We start from the raw sequence: 17,548 nt of genomic DNA, 5'->3' as shown, positions 1-17,548 counted from the left end.
CTTATTTTAGAAGTTGCCATGGACCTCCCAATATTCTTCATTGAATTAAATTCCAATCCCTTGGATGGAAATAGTTCTGTTGAAGATGATGATTCTCTTTTTTTTTGGAACTCCTTCCTCAACTGCTGTTATCATGTAGGATGATGTTAAAATATTTCCTAAAAGATCTACTTTGCTATCTGTATTCTTGGCTTGGGTGTTATCAATTGCACCTTTGAAGGAAGCTCCTAATTTTTTATTCACAAATTTTTGAACCTTGGAAACCTGATGTGGATTAGAGGACGCAGGCCCCGGGCCCTGGAACTGATTTTTAGACTTGAGCCCTGACTGGCCAGTATTTTTTAGATCTGCTAGTGTGGGTATAGTGTTTCCATGATCCATTGGGGACAAAGAGTTCTGGATTATAGTTTCCTTGCACTTGATCCCTGAGGTCAATGACATTCTTCCACAGTGATCTTGGCTGTTTTTCTGTTTAACCTGATTTGCCTGACTGGAACAAAAGCTACTATCAACAGGGTCACAAATATCCTGCAGTGCATGACAAGAGATAAGTATACCCATAAAGGCCAGGGCATGATGAACTGCAGGCATTGGTGTTATTATTGTGAGTGAGATAGGTTTTGTTGAGTTGCTCAGGCTCAATTTGTGTGGCCAACGATGTGAATTAGATTTGTGTTGTAGTGAAGATGGAGGATGAGAATTTTGGCTAGGTATTCAGAGGAACAGGAGAATGTTTCATGGGAAATATGCGCAGTCATATACATGGTATTATGTAACAAGGTATTTGTCAGGTGTGTGAAGTTTACATATAATCACTTGCAATAAATAATAGATTGAATCAAACTCAAAGTTTTCCTTGGGGGTGGGGAAATGAGGTGTTTTGGGTTGATTTAGGATGATTGCTGTCAAGAGGAGAAATGCTTGATGCAAAAATAAAATGTCAATTTGACTCAATGGTGAGACAGTAGACTTCTAGACACTTGAACAGAAAGTTTGTTGGAGACTTTCCCAAAGCTTCAAAATATGGTGCCAGTTGGGCATCAACAAGCTGCTGTATGTACTCTTAGGAAGGCTGACTACATGGCCCCTCACTTTCAGCTTCAGCGTGGGAGGTGTGTACTACCCCCAAGAAATACTATAGCAGGTGTGATTGGTGCTTTCTAAAAGCCACAAACTTTTGGTGCCCTCTGGAGCACCCCAGAAGCTGTATATTTTTTTTTCTTGAATCAATTTTTTTTTCTTGGCAAGATCATGTGATGTCCAGCTCTGGCTCAAAAAGGCACATGTGGCACTTTCCTAAACCCAACCCAGCACCTGGAATAAAATAAAAACACCCACCACAGCATGTCTGCGCTGAAAGCTTACCACTCTCAAGAAAGCAAGGACCAATGTTGGGACGCCCGGTTCCCTCTTCTCTCTGCATGCACCCAGATCAATAAAGTAAATGCGTTGAAAATTGAAACCCCTTTTCTGTTCTCCCCAGGAAACACGAGGTGGGATGGAAGACATCCAATAGACAAGTGAAATAGAGAGAATACACGGGGCGCCCGACGGGTACATATAACATGGAAAAAACAATGCGAGAGTGTCCAGCCTTCGTAAATCAGTCAACCAAACGAGCAAAAAAAAAGTACAAGTGAATTGTCCGAGTAAAAAAGGAAAGAGATGGAGGAAGTGGAATGAGTGGGAAGTTTACAGTACAGGAATATGTAGTGAGGTGCGTATTTTTTCAAAGAAGAGAAGTGGAAGGAGGTTGTTGATGATGGTATGTATAGCAGAGTGTTTCTTTTCTTCGTAGTGAGTGTTGTTATAATGCGTAAACAAAGTTGATCGTCGGAGACTCGATGTGTTTAAACTTGAGGGTTGTGAGGAGACGGGCGGTGGTGTCAAAAGGTCAGCCGTGGATGATCAATAAAGAGAGAGGTAAGCAAGGTAAAGAAGAAGCACACAGGAGGGGAAAAGGTGTACATATCTATTCAAAAAGGGGAAAAAATGGTTGGAAGAAGAAAAAAAAAGTACAACGAAATAAAAGAAGGTGTGGAGTACAGGGGAAGGAAAGATGGTGTACAGCGAGAGAACGACGGGAGAGGATCAGAACAAAAGATGGCTGTTCTTAGTAGCCAGGAAGGAGTTAGGTAGGTTGAAGAAACGGGGGCCAGAGTCAGGATGGAGGATGGGGATGTTACGATGATGGAGGGAGAGGGGGAGGTCGAGGAGGGAGACGTCCGAGGAGGAGGCGGAGGAGCAGACGGAGGCGGAGCGGGAGGAGTGGACGAGCGGGGGCGTCCTGCGGCCGGCGGGCGTCCGAGGCGCCGCGACTCCCGTGCTCGTCGGCGGCGTCGCTCGTCCGCCAGGCCACAGCCCGCGCTTGCGCCGCATCTTCGTGATCTGGTATGTGCCCATCAGGAACTGCTCGAAGGTCAGCTGTCCCCGCTTCGCGCCATCGACGGACTCCCTATACAAACAAGAAGAAAATGCGAAGAGTCGGTCAGGATCTCTGCGTGTTTAGGCCAGTAGAGACGGAAGAGGACGGACCAGATCTGGGCCAGGGTGGGCATGTCCAAGCCTGAGCGGGTCCAGACGGCGCGGACAATGGCTCCGGGGAGGGTGATCTTCTGGTTATGGGTGTCGTAGTAAGAGTGCTGGTGGTGGGAGGGATGGTGGGGATAATGTTGGTGGATAAGGGTGGCCCAGAGGGCTTGGATGGCCTTCCTGAAGCAGCCGAGGTCGATAGTTCCTTGGTCATCATCATCCGTGTGGTCATCATCATCATCTTCTGCGAAATCATCTTCGTCTTGCAAGTCTTGGGGGTGGCGAGGTGCTTGTGTGGTTGGTTTCTTGGCGTGCTTTCGGGGCGGGACTGGGGGGCGTGGACGGGAGGTGGATGGACGAGGAGCTGGAGGGATGCAGAGTCAGCTGGGACGGTCTCGGTAGATAGACGCTCTCTTCTCTCTGATCTCGCTCACCGGCTTCCTGTTCCTTCTTCGCCTGTGTTTGTGCAGCTGTAGGCTGGGGTTGGCCCAAGCTGAGCCATTGTTGCAGGTCGATCTGATAGCACTCTTCGGCTGGGCGCTCGATCAGTTTCTTTTCTGGCTCGCTGAATGCTGCTGGCTGGATGATTGTCTGGTTGTTGTTGTAAAACGAGATGAGGTGGTGGATGGATGGATTAGGGGTGGCCATGGCTTGTTTTGCGGCCCGAGTTTCTTTTCGTGTGGCTTGGTTGGCTTTCGGTTTAATATGTTGGGTCGTGAGTGATGAAGCGAGTGTTTAATGAAGGGGTTCTTGATGGTTCTGGTTGGGAATGGGCTGGTTGCGGCTGGTCGCCCTGGCTACGCCAACTCAGTAATTACTGGCCAGGGCTAATTAAAGCGGCCGCGCCATTCCAGGGATCATCCCTGCACAATCCCTTTCATCCTCAGTCGCCATAGGCAACTGCGCTCAATTTTAATTCGCCAGGGAATTGCACAAACAAGGGATCATCAACCTGCTCAAGTCTCAGTCGACTACATATACATATTTATGCCACAAGTCAACCGAAATTCTCCGATGGCCGTGTCCCGCCACACCGTCACAGGGGCGAGGCGTCTCACTGACCTCGCCAAGACCCATCTTCTTGGCGTGAGAAAATGGGAACGGTTTCACGCGCCCGGAAGATGGCCCACCTGATTGGCGCCTTTTGATCCTCAATGTACCCGGATTCCTCTTTCTTGTAGAAATCATTCATCAACCTCGCTCCAATATTATCCACATGGATCTACTTGCAATCACACTGGTGGACTTTCTGTCACATCTGGAGCCCCTGCAGATCGTTTTTTTGGCAGGGAAATGGAAGACTTCCTGTGAATCTGGGAACTCAGATTTTTCCAGATTTTGGACGGAAATCTAGGCTTGATTTTCCCAGAGCCTATAAGATCTGCATATGTTGGGCTGTGGGCTGTTCATGCAACAGATTACATGTACCTGGGTATTGTTGGTCTGTATTTAACTGGACATGTGTCTTGAGGGGGTTGTAAGATCTGATACAGAGAGGTGTATGATGTGTTGTTCATGATGTTCCGGAGTAGTTTTGATTGTAGAATCCAATGGTGTCACCATTTTGGTAGATGGGAAAAGCTGGAAAAGTGAAAAATCAAAAACCCAAAAAACGAATCTGCACCATCTCTTTACTCACACTAGGCCTCAAGGTCTGGTGGATGCTTTTGACAGAAAAGCGTCCACCGGATGCAAGGGGAGCATTCCGCAGATGGCAGGTGCACTGAGCATCACATGGACACTTTTTTAAAGCATCCATGTGCTGCTCAGCTCTCAAAATTGTTGGGTAGACATCCCAAAGAACCATCCATTGGACACTCTCAATTAAGATTTTCCAATGGACATCTTGGGTGTTCAAACAATGAAGCATCCATTGGACACTCTGGCTGGAGTGTCTGATGTACACCAAACCAACATTTTCCGTTGGCCACCCTTAAGTTGAATGAGAGTGTTCTATGGACACTAAAACAACACTGTGCATCAGACACTCTTGATTCATGAGGGTGTCCAATGGACACCAAAAATAACCCGCTTGGAACTCAATCAAGAATGTGCAATTGATCAAGAGTGTCTGATGGACACACTGGTGGACTCGGGTCAGAGAGGTGTTGCTGGTTGTAGTAGGGTACTTAAGTGACAAAGGTGGCCCACATGCGTGGGTGTATTGTTTGTGGCGCTGTTGGCAGAGTGGTGAGGTGCAAAGATGGAATTTGTGTTCCTATGCAGTTTGCGTGTTTGAATTTGTCTCCATACCTGCATGAGGGCAATGTGGCTGCAGGCACTCACTGGATGTTCTTTGGGCCAGTAGGGTGATTAAATTTCTACATCCTGGCTGAAGAATAGAGACATCCAGCAGACAGTTCTTCAACCATCTGCTGGATTGTTCCAAACCATCCAGTGGTTTTTATCTTCTGTTATATCTTGGAACTGTCCAAGCACTTGATGTCAAAAGACATGTCCAACAGGACATCCAATGGATATCAGATTTGTCCTGTGGTGTATTCAACAGAAATTCCTGTACGCAATGAATTTTCCTTGACACACAAAGTCAATCCAAAGATTTAAACTATAGAAAATAAATGCTCATTGATATAAAGGATTAAGGAGGTCTTTTGGACATGTACTAATTTCTCTAAGGCTGACACTGCTGCTCACAAATGTCCACCCTGATGTTCAGGTGGACATTTTTTTCTTAAGAAAAGAAAGAAAGAAAAAAACACAGTCACACCCTGGGGACACTAAGCTGATATATTTCTGCCCTTGTGGCCATAGTTGACTTGTGCCAACCTTCAAACTCCCTGTCACCAGTTTTTTTAGTCCATGTAGGTTGCACCCTCAAGCTTTACATGTTTCAGAGGCTGAGCGTTTAGGGGGTTTCCCTTTAGCTCCACCTCCTAGGGAAGCCCAAGCCTTCCATCTCCATGGTTGGTTCCAGGCTTCCCAATGTATGGTTCAACTGCGAGAGGAGACCCTTCATGGTGGAGGAAGGTAGCAATATAGCACCTCCTTCCAACACGCAGGCGTGTCATAGGCGCATGGTGTGCCAAGAAGTTTGTCCTCCGCAGGGCCTAAGAGCCCAGTGGGAGGATTCTTAAAGTTAAGAAGGTTTAATGTGATCCCCAACCTAGGATCATTTGACCGTATTGATGTGTCAGCTTTGTAATATTTGCAGGTAATAGGGTAGATAGCTGGCTCATGAGACAACAATTGCTACATGTAGCAAGGGTTGGCTCAAATTGTAGCTTCATGATAATTTAGCTGTGGCTTAGCTCAGCCCGGTGTGGTTGAGTTTGATGGCTAAACTAGCTAGCTGCAAGCTACACTAGCCACTGGTAAACATGCTCTTATGTAGCACGTATCCAGGGGAGTTTTTTTGTTTTTGCAAAATGCTCCTGATGCAAGGTTCCAATCCGGCGCCCCAGATTAGGTTATTGCCTTTCCAAGATCCAAACCCACAGTGGAAGCAAAAACCAAATATTTAGGTCATGGGTTCAATTCCCAACCACACTAGGCTTCTTTAGTCCAATTTTGCCCCACTGGGCCTTTCTCCCAAAGAATCCTCTTTATTTACTTTATATCTAAACCAGGTCCAATTGGGAAAAACCCAATTTCCCTGCGTATCCAATGTTGAGTGTAATTTGTGGACACGGTACATAGTTCATATGCAATATGAAGTGTACTCATGGAGGCTTTGATAAACACCAGGCTGAACTTCTTTCTTGGTCTCACTCATTGTGTTGACTGGTTGCTGGTGGATTAATCACATCACTTGATCAAGTCACTTGAAAACCGTCACATTGAAGGATCATCTGTCCAGAGGAGGAGAAGTCATCAAACTCAGGGAGTCACAGCTTATTTGTTGTTCTAGTTTTTGATAGTTCTTCATTGTTGTTGTTTGTGTTCAGTTTACTTGTGTAGATTGCTTCTTTGTTCTTCATTCTACTACTACTACTACTGGCTGAAATAAATAACAATTTACAATAAAGACTGACCTGGTGTAACACTACATCCAAAACCTGAATTTACATGAGGCGGCTTGGTTGGGGCTTTCCAGGGTCCTGTGTGAATATGACTAATCTACAAGATAAAAGGTGTGAACTATGTTGGGATGTGTGTGGGCTCCCTGTTAGCTGTTAGCGGATTTAAGCTAGCAGTGAGCACTAACCACCAACAAACCAAAACTAAGCCCGCTACGCTGTGTTATGTCTCTTTTTAGCCCCCCTTGTCCATCATCCAACTTTTGCCATCCGTTTTCCAAGTAGTAGCTCATCAAGTCTGATTTCTTACTGGCAGTACCACCCGCCCTCCCTGTCAGTGAGAGCTCACAATGGGACCTCCTTAAGACGCTTCCCACTGAGCGCTCAGAGCTGTCTCGCAGAGCAGACCGGGCGCGGATGCGCTGAGAGGCGACACAACACGTGTGTCGTCCCCAGCCCCCAAAAGGGTCTTCTCCTCGGGGAGCTTGGGGGCAAACTCCGAAAAATGTACAGCCTGAGGGCGCAAGTACATGGATCGCAGATGAGACCGATATACTGTTTTATCAAGGATTTCACCCACCTCAATGGTTGATCAGCACGTATCTTGTGGGCGACCTTGCTGTTGCCAATTGTGTCAATGAGTGAATTTTTTAGAATTCCCCCCACTCAACATCAGCCACCAGGTTTTAGACATTCCTACTCTTTGACAACAATCGTACACAAACCATCTGGGAAATGGTATGTGTATCAAACATATGCTCACTAGTTTTTCCGAATCCTTTTCCTTTCAAGTGGGTAAAACTGATGCTTAAACATCACATTGTAACACTCTATCACTAAAGCAATGGTGTTACGTAAAAACGAAAGCGTAAAAATGTCAGTTGAGGGGATCTTTGGCAATCGGGCGCCCTGGCAAGCGTATCGACCGGCTTTCAGGTTTTTCCAGCTTGCGAACATATGTTCCCGCTGGTTCCGAAACCTCCTTCTGACTTTCGCCACACGGCCGGGGAAAGTCAGAATCAAGTTCCATGATTGATCAGCTTGCCAAGCCTGAAAGCGAAACAAACCCAGGCAGATTACTGAACAAGTTTTGTTGCATGTGAACTAAGAGACAGCTCCTGCTTACCCGGCAAAGGTTCGGTAAGCCAATCACAGCAAGTATCAGCTATCTTTGGGCCGAGGAGGCGCAGTGCCAAGCTTCTGTTGGGGAGACTGGAGATTCAAGGATCAAAACTTGAATTTTCCTCTCTATCCTATCTCTTTACTTTGTTTCAAATTCATATGAACAGTATTGGTTGTTAACTTGTCACTGGCTGTTGCCCTTGAGCCGATCGTGGCGTTAGCCCCAAGGGTCCCCATAATGTTGAGGTGACTAAGGAGAGGTTTAAAAAGGACAGTGAATGCCATGAGTGGTCCAGTGAGCTGGAAAGAAAAATCAATGGGTACAAGTACTAGGGGCCATCGTCACCAAAATACCAAGAGTCCGTTTGAATCTGCTTGCTGCTGTGTGAGAAACATGATCACGCTGGTCAGTGGGCCACTCATTTTTTCAGAGAAGCATTGGCCACATGAAGTACTATATTGAGCAAGCAAGCTTTGCTAACAACAATCAATTTTCAAATGAGAAACCCTGAGGAAATTCAGAGCAGGTTCAAGTTTTTTGAACAGGCATCCTGGAAGAGCAGTTTGTCCTCCTTGCAAGTGTTTGACTTCCTTTGCCCGTCACTCGCAGTGCCAGAACAGCATGATTCTGTGGCCCCTAATCGTGGAATTCTTGCACTTTATTTCAATTGGCTTCTGGGTGCAAAACTGAGATCTTCCCGCAGCAACCAACTTCAAGAGTCACCGCGGCGCCAACCAGAAAACCGCATATCCAAAAAGAAGATGATTTCTCCTCAATAAGATCACCAATCACCTGCAAAGAACTGGAATCAAGAGGGCCCAGCTCTCCCAATCTGAAGACTGTCGGCATCTTACTTGGCAATAGCGGAGAAGACACGGAGGCTTTGGGCCTCTGGCTTGGCAAGGATCACGCCGATCCCCACAGAGAGACACTTGCTGGTCTCCCTGACACAGCTGCCTCATGGGGGTATTGGATGCGCGCACAGAGCTGCATGGGGGTCTGAATGACGTGCACATGCGCAGCTCGGCGAGTCGACGCCCCCTTTCGCGGACGCAGAACTCTCGAAGCCACGTTCTGGCGCGGCACACACAAACATGTATCAAGCCCTCATCCAGCAGGCCTCCTTTGGCTGATTGGCTCTGCAGGTGCTTGATTTCTAGGATGCAAAATTGGGCATGATTGCGTAAATAACACAGTGTTCTAACTGAGAGACTTATTTTATTAAGCAGACGTGTCGAGGGGAAATTATCCAGCTTGAAATGATTTCTAGTACTACTTAAACAAAGCTGGCGATTTTATCCTGAATAAGCATTGCTTTCGTATTTCTGCACTATTTGGTCGGGTCGCACATATTGAGGATTTTCATTGCGTAAACGGTCGAACACAATCGCTGTTGTTTCTCTGTGACGCGCATCAGAATTGATAGCGCTTTGGAATATTTTCGAGAGAGCTTCAAGGGCTATGTCCACCACGTCGGATTTTGCATCAATGTCTCGCTCTTGCAGGGAAATCGTTACCATCGCATATATCTCAACGAGGTTGTTTTCGAAATCGGTATTCTTCTTGTTCTCTTTCATAAGTTTCTCGCAAATCGGCAGGATTTCGGCAATTCTTTTGACGCGCCCGTTAGCAGATTTATAATGTATTTCTGGGTAATTTTCTGCAATGGTGTCTAATTTGCCAATGAGGGTAGTTGGTTTCTCGGAATCGGATACTTTCCGGACCAAGTTGTGCGTAGGAAATTGTTAGAAGAAAGTTGAGGTATTGTATGCAATTGTTGGAAGAAGGTTGAGGTGTGAGCCAGTGCCAGGTGTTGACGCCAATGGTTAGCTTATCTTTGTGATTAAGTTGGACACGTCTCAAAGAAATAGCACTTACGCATCCGTAAATTGTCGCCTTCTGTCTTTCCGACTCGTGGATAGCGTTTTGAAGAAGCTGGTCAAATGTGGAATGTTTGTTAGAAGCTGATTCCAATCTTGGGCTTCTCTGTCTGCTTACTCGTTCATCGCGACAAGTGAGGAGAAGCTTCGGGGATCATGAACGTGGACTCACATCTGCTGAAAAATGGCTTTCGTGAAAAAGATGGCCAAGATGATAATTTTTTAACCGGACTGCTGACCGCTCCTACGGTCACTAGCATACTGGAGAGAATGTGCAAGAGGACCAGGGCGCTCGGAATGGCCATGGATTGAGTTTTGAACAACATTCTGAAAGTAGAAAGTAACTGAGTCCAAATGCCGGACTTGATGTGAGTTGGAACTTGTAGTAAAGAGTGACTTATAATAGGGGAGAGTATTTGTGGCGAGCAAGCTGACAAAAAGGCCGCTGGGATCACCAGACGGCGGGTGTTTTATAGACGCCTTTCCATGTAAGCAGCGGGGCGAGTTGGACGCCTGACCGTGCCCGCCAAGGCAGAACGCCCCCATCCACGCGCTGCCGAAACACATTGTGCCGGTGGGCACAACACATTTTCTCAGGCAGCTAGTATCTACTGGCTTGACTTGACTGCTAAACAAAATAACCATTGATTGGTTGTAGATGGGAAGTCTGATATACTGTTTCATGATCACGTATGACACCCGTTCCAATGGTCTGGCACGCATTTTTGGGGTCGATATTGGTGTTGCCAATTGTGTGTCCAGTAGACATACAATTTATTTAAGCTATGTATAAACAGGTTTAGGAATTCATACTATTTGACAAACATCGTGCAAAAAAATGGTATGTATGGATATCAAACATATCCTCACTGGTTTTTCCGCATGATTTTTTCCTTGGAGGTGGGCGCAACTGATGCCTAAATGGTTTATAAAGGACGAGACACGCGGGATCATGGTGCAACATTCTATGAATGGAGCAGGTACGTTACGTAAAAAGGACAGCGCGGCATAGGTTAGGGGATCATGGCTTATTTATCATTGACGACCGAGGGTCCGAGCCCGACGTGCCAAGCTCGTGTGCCGGCATTGAGGATGTTCGAGGATGTTCGAACTTGCGGCAAGATGTTTCGGCTGGTTCCGAAACGGTCTTCTGACGTTCGCCACACGGGCGGGTCAAACCCAGCGCCATCCGTGTGCCAAGCCTGGAAGCAAAACGACAGAAGGCAGATTATCGAACAGGTTCTGTCGCATGTGCACTAGGGCATAGTTTACCCGGCAGCGTGCCGATCACGGCAAGCCTCGTCCGCGACTATCTTCGGCCCGGTGAGGCGCAGTGCCAAGCTTGTGTTCGGCAGACTGAAAATTCAAGGATTAACACTTACCCGCTCAAGTCACCTCTCTTTCCGATCGATTCTCTTTACTTTGTTTCAAATTCATATGGATACCCAGAGGGTCCCCACAACTTTGAGGAACTTGGACTCCGGAGAGGATGCCTGATGCCATGAAAGAAAAATCAATGGGTACAAGCTCCACTGCCGGGGCCATTGCGAGCTTAACTAAGAGCATCTCCAACGGCCCGGGGGGCAGTTGGCCTGTGTTCCCCGGCCCTCAGACACATTTCACAGCAGTTGCGGCTCAGCTCCAATTATGGACTCGCAATCCGACGGAAAGCTCACTCCTCCAGCGCCACCCACCAGCACCCACCACCCTCTGCAAGCCTGATTCCGGTCATCAGGATGCACACATATCGATGACTGGAACGTTCTGGTCGTCGGGACACATGTATTTCGGTGACCGGAGCAAACCCGGTCATCAAGTGGAGGAAACACTGCTCTTGATGACCAGAACGGACCCGGTCATCGAGGGGAGTGTTTACTCCTCTCGATGACCGGAACGGACCCAGTCATCGAGGAGTGTTTACTCCTCTCGATGACCGGAACGGACCCAGCCATCGAGGGGAGTGAACACCCCCTCGATGACCGGAGAGAACCGGTCATCACTCCCCTCGATGACTGGGTCCGTTCCGGTCATGTTTACTCCTCTCAATGACCGGAGAGTACCGGTCATCGAGGGGAGTGTTTACTCCTCTCGATCATCAGAGAGAACCGGTCATCAAGGGGAGTGTTTACTGCTCTCGATGACCGGAAAAGACCCCGTTATCAAGACGAGGCTCGTTGATTCAATTGATGAAGTTTTTTGTTTCTTGCTTGGTGAGCTGCAAGTGTTGATACTGTGTCGTCCATCTTTGCGAGGCATGAAGACGAGCGGATGCAGGTGTGTGTGGTCGATTGCGGCCGGGAGGCGACCGGCAGAAGTCAGCAGGTGATCGCGGGTTGGACTGCCCCCCGTTAGCGCGCAAAACAGGAACCCGGGCAGCCAAAGTTCGCCCCCGAACGCCCAGTCGCGGCTCCGGTAGAGATGCTCCAAGGCACTCCGAGGAGGCGCCAAGCGTCTCAGTTGTGGGAAGCCCCCGAGTGCGAGCGGAGGGCCGGAAGACGAGCGGTCTTGGGCGGCGTTGGCCAGCCAGACCCGGCGCCAAGCTGGCGCGGCCCAGCAGGGAAGCGCGGCGGCGGCACACTCAGACCGCGCGACGGCATCAGGCTTCCGGCGCCCGCTCGAGAACCAAGGTTCTCATGGGAGCAGGGGATGGGACGAAAGCCGGCGGGCGCAGAAGACAGGTATGTTTCGTGGCCGTTGTGGAGAGATGGGCGCGGCGTGTAGGCGGCGTGATTGGGGAGTAAAAGTATGTACTGGGATGGAATAAGGAGGCCAGGACGCAACAAAGGGTGGTAATTTTGTGGACTGTGGAGGATCGCTGGCGGAGTGCGCGTGGCACGAGCGCAAGACATGTACAGAAGGGGGGGGTGTCAAGAGTTGCCCTCAGCGACCCACGCGAGATACTCGGCATGGAGTTTCTTCTGGCTCTCCCACTCCTTGAGCAGCTTCTTGCGGCGCGACTTGGCGAGTTCCTCGCCGGCGGGCGCGGCATGGGTGGGCACGCCGTTGGGGTCGAAGCGTGCGAAGGCGGGGTCGGCGGCGAAGAGGGCCTCGGGGGGTGTTTTTCCGCGGAGGATTTTCTCGCGGCGCTTGCGGGCGTTCTCGGCGGCCAGCGCCGCCGCCTGGCGCTCCCGCTCGCGCGCGGCCTTCTGCTTCTCGTCGCGCGCCTGGAGAAGCATGGATGCGGGCAGCAGCTTCACCAGCGCCTTCCCGTCTGGTGGTGTGTGTGGGCCGAGAGGTCAGTGCATGGACGCCGGGCGGAGCAGGGATCGGCTTACCGTCTTGGTCGTCCAGCGCCACCCCCACCTCGACCAGCCGCTCGTCCCGCAGCTGGTCGCACGCCTTCAACACCTCGCCGGCCGTCGGCATCGCGTCCGGCCGCGAGAGCTCCGCCAGCGCCGTCCAGAACGCGTGCCAGATCGGCAGATGGCCCGCCAGCGTGCTCCTCAACTGCCCGGCCCCACTGGATCGTCAGCCCCCACATGCGCGTCCTCTTCTTCGAGAGCAGAAACACTCACGGGCTCAGACAGGTGGTCCACATGCAAGTCTTGGCCGCCGAAAAAGGAAGCCGAGTCGGCGTGGTCTAGAGGGGACGAAAGAGATCCGAAATCAGCACCGGCCCGAGCAGAGAGAGACCAAAGAGAGAGCGTGTACCTGAGGGAGAGAGGTTGAGCAATCGCAGATGGGCTTCGAACTGTTGCTGGCAGAGCGCACTCAAGGCCTCAGTCAACGCGGCGGGATCGGCGGGCTTCTTGAGCATGTGTTCGCGGGCGGCCTTGCGAGCGCGGTCGCGGAACGAGGACCATTGGATCCAGTGCTCCATCGCCTGGGGCTCGGCCTACGCTGGGCGCGCGGGACACGGGCCAGGGGAAGACGGTCCGTCAAAAAAGCGTGGAAGGATGGGCAGTGGGGGGCGAGAGAACGCACCGGATCGCAGACGTTCCAGCCGATGAGATCGCCGGTCGCCGGCGGGCCGGGCTCAGCCAGCCCGAAGACGCGGAGCATCTTGCTGACCCAGGCGGCGATAGCGGAGACGACGCGGAGACTGTGGCCGTCGGGCTGGACCCTGAGGGCGCCGATCTCGGCGGAGATGAACTTGTTGGTCTCGGCGACCAGGGTGAGCAGGTGTTTCATGGCCTCAGGGGTGTTGAAGGAGTCGCACAGCGCGGCATGGAAGTCTGAGCGGGCGCTCTCGAAGCTGTGTGTGTGTGTGTGTGTGTGTGTGTGTGTGTGTGTGTGTGTGTGTGTGTGTGTGTGTGTGTGTGTGTGTGTGTGTGTGTGTGTGTATGTCAGTGGCCTGGGCGGGGCTACGGCGGGGAGCGTGGGGGCGGCTTACGTCGCGCTGAGCGGGTGGGAGGCCGCCACGGAAGCGCCCAGGTCGATCGCCTGGATCATCTGCTCGGCCGACCGCTCGTACCGCAGGGCCTTGACGACTGCGAAGAAGTTCTATCTTCATAGCAAAGAAGCATCAGCCATGCGCAGACCAGGACGAGCAGAGCAGGGCGCTTGCTGCTGTGACGACCAGCTGACGCACGTTGAAGGTCGCTTCCTGGTGGCGGACCTCGGCCATCGCGCTCTCGGCGAAGTCCATGCCCAGGTCCCATCGTTGGCCAACAAACGAGAGCCGGAGGTGTCTCGCGGAGTGTTGCTTCAGCGCGTCCTACGATATCTCTGAAAAGGTCAGCACACAGATGCACATGGCGGGGTTAGTGGGGGAGCCGGACGTACGCCGATGGTGATGAAGTTCTTGAGGGACTTGGACATCTTGAGGCCTTCGATGTGGAGGTGGCCGGTGTGGATGAAGTAGTTGACCCATTGGGGACAGTTGTGGTACGCCTGTGCGGAGGAAAGGAGATGGAAATTAACTTCTGAGGTGATGGGGGATGGATGTGGGGGACGGACCTCGGACTGGGCCATCTCGTTGTCGTGGTGGGGGAACATGAGGTCGACGCCCCCGGAGTGGATGTCCATGGCGTCGCCGAGGACGGCGCTGGCCATGACGGAGCACTCGATGTGCCAGCCGGGGCGTCCGGGGCCCCAGAGGCTCTCCCAGGCGGGCTCGCCGGGCTTGCTCTTCTTCCAGAGGGCGAAGTCGGCGGGCGAGCGCTTGCCGTCGGCGGCCGCCAGCGCGCCCTCGCCCTCGTCGAGCAGCTTCTTGTTGGCCTTCGAGCCCGGCTGGAGCTTGGCATAGCTGTGGCAGAACTCGCCGCCGTTGACCTCGGCGCCGTCGAAGGCGTTCACGTCGAAGTACACGCTGCCCTCGTGGGCATACGCAAAGCCCCGGGCGACGATCTTCTGGACGTACTCGACGATCTGGGGCACGTAGTCGGAGACCCGGGTGAGCACGCTCGGGGGCTCGACGCCCAGGCTGGCCATGTCGTCGAAGAAGGAGCGTTCCCAGTAGGCGGCGAGTTTCTTGAAGATGGCGTGGTCGACGACGGTCGAGCCGTGCTGCTGGTCGAGCCATTTCGAGAGCACTTCCGAGGCGCCGTCGACCAGCCGGTGGGCCTCCGACTGCGAGTTCTCGGTGGGTTGGTCTAGAGCGCCGATAGCTCGGGTGAGGGCGCTGTGGCTGGCTGCCTGTAGGATCGAGGGAGATGAGATACAGAGAGGTGTTGGGATGGGAAGGAAAGGGATGTACCATGGCGTCGATCCACATTCCGAATTTCTCCTCCCTTGCGACCATCTCGGCCTTCCATCCGGGCTCGCGGGCGGCCTTCTGGAGCAGCTGTTCGATATCCGCGGACTGGTCTCCGAGCAGTTTGCTGGTGGTGTTCCGCTGGTATGCCTCTAAACTCTGGCGGACCTGGCCGACGAGTTCCTGGGTGAGGGTGCTGAGTTCTGTGCGCAAGTTGTCGAGCAGATGCTGCTGGCGTGCGCGCTGGATGATCTTGTCGTCGATGTCGGTGACGTTCATGACGAAGTTGACCTGGTATCCGAAGTAGTCCCTGGCAATCCTCCGGAGGATGTCTTGGGTGACGTAGTTCCTGTTTTTTTGAGGTTGTTGGTCAGCCTTTTTCTTTGGTGCAGTTGTTGGTTGTTGCAGACGTGCCTGGCGTGGCCCATGTGGCTGGCATCGTACACGGTTGGTCCGCAGTTGTACCAGGTGATTCTGTTGGGATGCTTGGGGATGAACGGGACCTGGAGGGGGGGGGGGGCGTGTTAGTGTTTTGTGTGTGTTGTTTGTGTTTGTGTTTGGGTGGTACTGACTTTGGATTTGGTGAGTGAGTTGTATATGCTGAGGGGCGATGTTGTTCCTGGTGGTTGTCTCCAGTGGGTGGGTGCCATCCTCGGTGTCAGTGTCCTCGTCGTCGCTCGCTGCATCCTTCCCTCGGCGGAGGAGGAGGAGCGCATACAGCCAGGCAGCACTGCACACTGCCCGCTGACATAAGCAACGACATCCACAAAACCAACCACAAACCAACAACAACCACACCAACTCACACGAAAATGTCTTCATCGAAACTGATGGTAAACTAACTATCACATCCCCACTCAATCAAACCACCAGCTGACGGCTTCCATCAGTTCAAGGGCGACAAGAAGGAGAAGAAGAAACACAGGAAGCGCCGCAGAGACCAGCACGAGCCAGACGAGCACCCCGAGCCCACCGAGGGCTGGCTGAACCCGCCCAGCCAGGCGCACATCCAGGGCCCACTCTACATCATCTGCATCCGGCCGGCGACCGGGCGGGCGGAGGAGAGCCGGCCGAGTGCCCTGGCCATCCAGCCCTCGCCCCTCTCCCCCATCGCCCCCCTCGTCCCCGCCCCGCTCGACCCAGCCGCCCTCCAGAGCCTCGAGCCCGCCGACGTCAACCACGTCCTCGTCGCCACCCGCATCATCGACAGCACCCACAAGCTCACCCTCCGCACCGCCAACGCCCGCTACCTCGCCGCCGACCAGCTCGGCGCCGTCTCCGCCGAGCAGGAGGCCCGCGGGCCCCAGGAGGAGTGGGCCTTCGAGCCCGTCCCCGCATCCCCCAACGACGACCATCCTGACCCCGACGGCATGTTCACACTCAAGTCCTGTCTCTACAACAAGCTGCTCTCCGTCGAGGAACTCGCCTCCGGCAAGCTCGTCCTCCGCGCCGACTCCGACTCCCCCGCCGAGCCCGCCGCCCACCTCCTCGTCCGCATGCAGGCCGCCGAGCTGCTCAAAGCCCGCAAGCGGCTCGCCGACGAGCAGGCCCAGAAGGGGCTGCTCTCCGCGGCTAAGACCGCCGACGCCGGACTCACCATCCTCAAGCCCGGACAGTCCTTCCACGACCTCGAAGCCAACAACATGTACGCAGCCTCCTCTTCTTACTCTTCTACTCTCAAACTCATCCATCCACCCTTAACTTAACAGTCGCCAGTATCAGGCCAGGGGCGCCGGCCGACTGCAGCTCCCGGCCGAAGGCAACGCCGGGCTCAAGAAGGCCCGGAAGGAGGGCCGGCTGGCCGAGGAACTGCTCGACCGGCGCGCCAAGCTCAAGAGCGACCGCTATGCCAAGGTACCCCCGCCCTCCACCTCGACCTCACCATCCCTCACACTAATCTCTTCTTCTCTGATCTCTTTCGTAGTAATCATTTCACCTCGCCCGTCAAATCCTTCTTTTTTGTAAATTCATCCACCCCTCTGCATGCTCCCCGCTCGGGGACGCGTTGTACCAACCAACGAGTGTGGCATCCGTGGTGCCCGCCAGCCCCGTGTGTCAGAGGAACGCTCTCCGAACTTGGCAAATCTCCTCTGCTGCCGGGTGAAGCAAGCCTCCGACAGCCCTTGGCAGGCGGCACTTGAGGCTGTAACCCAAACCCATGCCCCGGGCCCCGGGGTTCAGGGCTTGGGATGGCGCTCTGGCATGCCCCCAACCCCGGGCCCCGGGGCATTGCATTCTCATGGGTCAATTGCTCAGCACAGGTTTGAGCCATTTTTTTTGGATTCCTGTGTTCATGCAGGAATGGCCATGTGACATGTGCATGTTGTGGTGGCATCTTAGCAAGAAGAAAATCAAGGTTAGTTGCCTAAACAGCAGTAAATGGAGGCTGCACTTGTCCAGC

At 52.5% G+C, this 17,548-nt stretch overlaps 4 protein-coding genes across 4 annotated transcripts; 1 reads left to right on the top strand and 3 right to left on the bottom strand.

The window, feature by feature from the left end:
- Positions 1 to 1,807: 1,807 nt before the first annotated feature.
- On the bottom strand, positions 1,808 to 3,180 carry PtA15_17A28 (uncharacterized protein; the record flags this gene model as incomplete). The annotated part of the gene is made up of 4 exons (XM_053164390.1): positions 1,808 to 1,855; positions 2,275 to 2,455; positions 2,536 to 2,737; positions 2,967 to 3,180. 4 exons carry the CDS (start codon positions 3,178 to 3,180, stop codon positions 1,808 to 1,810), a joined length of 645 nt encoding a protein of 214 aa, XP_053028102.1.
- A 5,747-nt stretch (positions 3,181 to 8,927) lies between these two features.
- PtA15_17A27 (uncharacterized protein) lies at positions 8,928 to 9,838 on the bottom strand (the record flags this gene model as incomplete). Its single annotated transcript, XM_053164379.1, has 3 exons — positions 8,928 to 9,346; positions 9,511 to 9,567; positions 9,775 to 9,838. 3 exons carry the CDS (start codon positions 9,836 to 9,838, stop codon positions 8,928 to 8,930), a joined length of 540 nt encoding a protein of 179 aa, XP_053028101.1.
- Positions 9,839 to 11,965: 2,127 nt separating this feature from the next.
- PtA15_17A26 (uncharacterized protein) lies at positions 11,966 to 15,797 on the bottom strand (the record flags this gene model as incomplete). Its single annotated transcript, XM_053164368.1, has 14 exons — positions 11,966 to 12,314; positions 12,405 to 12,589; positions 12,710 to 12,723; positions 12,788 to 12,959; positions 13,028 to 13,092; positions 13,164 to 13,347; positions 13,437 to 13,698; positions 13,846 to 13,955; positions 14,044 to 14,169; positions 14,238 to 14,345; positions 14,412 to 15,089; positions 15,151 to 15,496; positions 15,562 to 15,650; positions 15,720 to 15,797. 14 exons carry the CDS (start codon positions 15,795 to 15,797, stop codon positions 11,966 to 11,968), a joined length of 2,766 nt encoding a protein of 921 aa, XP_053028100.1.
- Positions 15,798 to 15,959: 162 nt separating this feature from the next.
- Positions 15,960 to 17,074, top strand: PtA15_17A25 (uncharacterized protein; the record flags this gene model as incomplete). Its single annotated transcript, XM_053164357.1, has 4 exons — positions 15,960 to 15,980; positions 16,038 to 16,792; positions 16,857 to 17,001; positions 17,072 to 17,074. 4 exons carry the CDS (start codon positions 15,960 to 15,962, stop codon positions 17,072 to 17,074), a joined length of 924 nt encoding a protein of 307 aa, XP_053028099.1.
- Between the last annotated feature and the right edge of the window lie 474 nt (positions 17,075 to 17,548).

Source organism: Puccinia triticina, chromosome 17A (genome assembly GCF_026914185.1).
Source record: "Puccinia triticina chromosome 17A, complete sequence".
Classification (NCBI taxonomy): Eukaryota; Fungi; Basidiomycota; class Pucciniomycetes; order Pucciniales; family Pucciniaceae; genus Puccinia; species Puccinia triticina.
The sequence above is the reverse complement of the archived record's forward strand: the minus strand, read 5'-3'. Positions and strand labels throughout refer to the sequence as shown.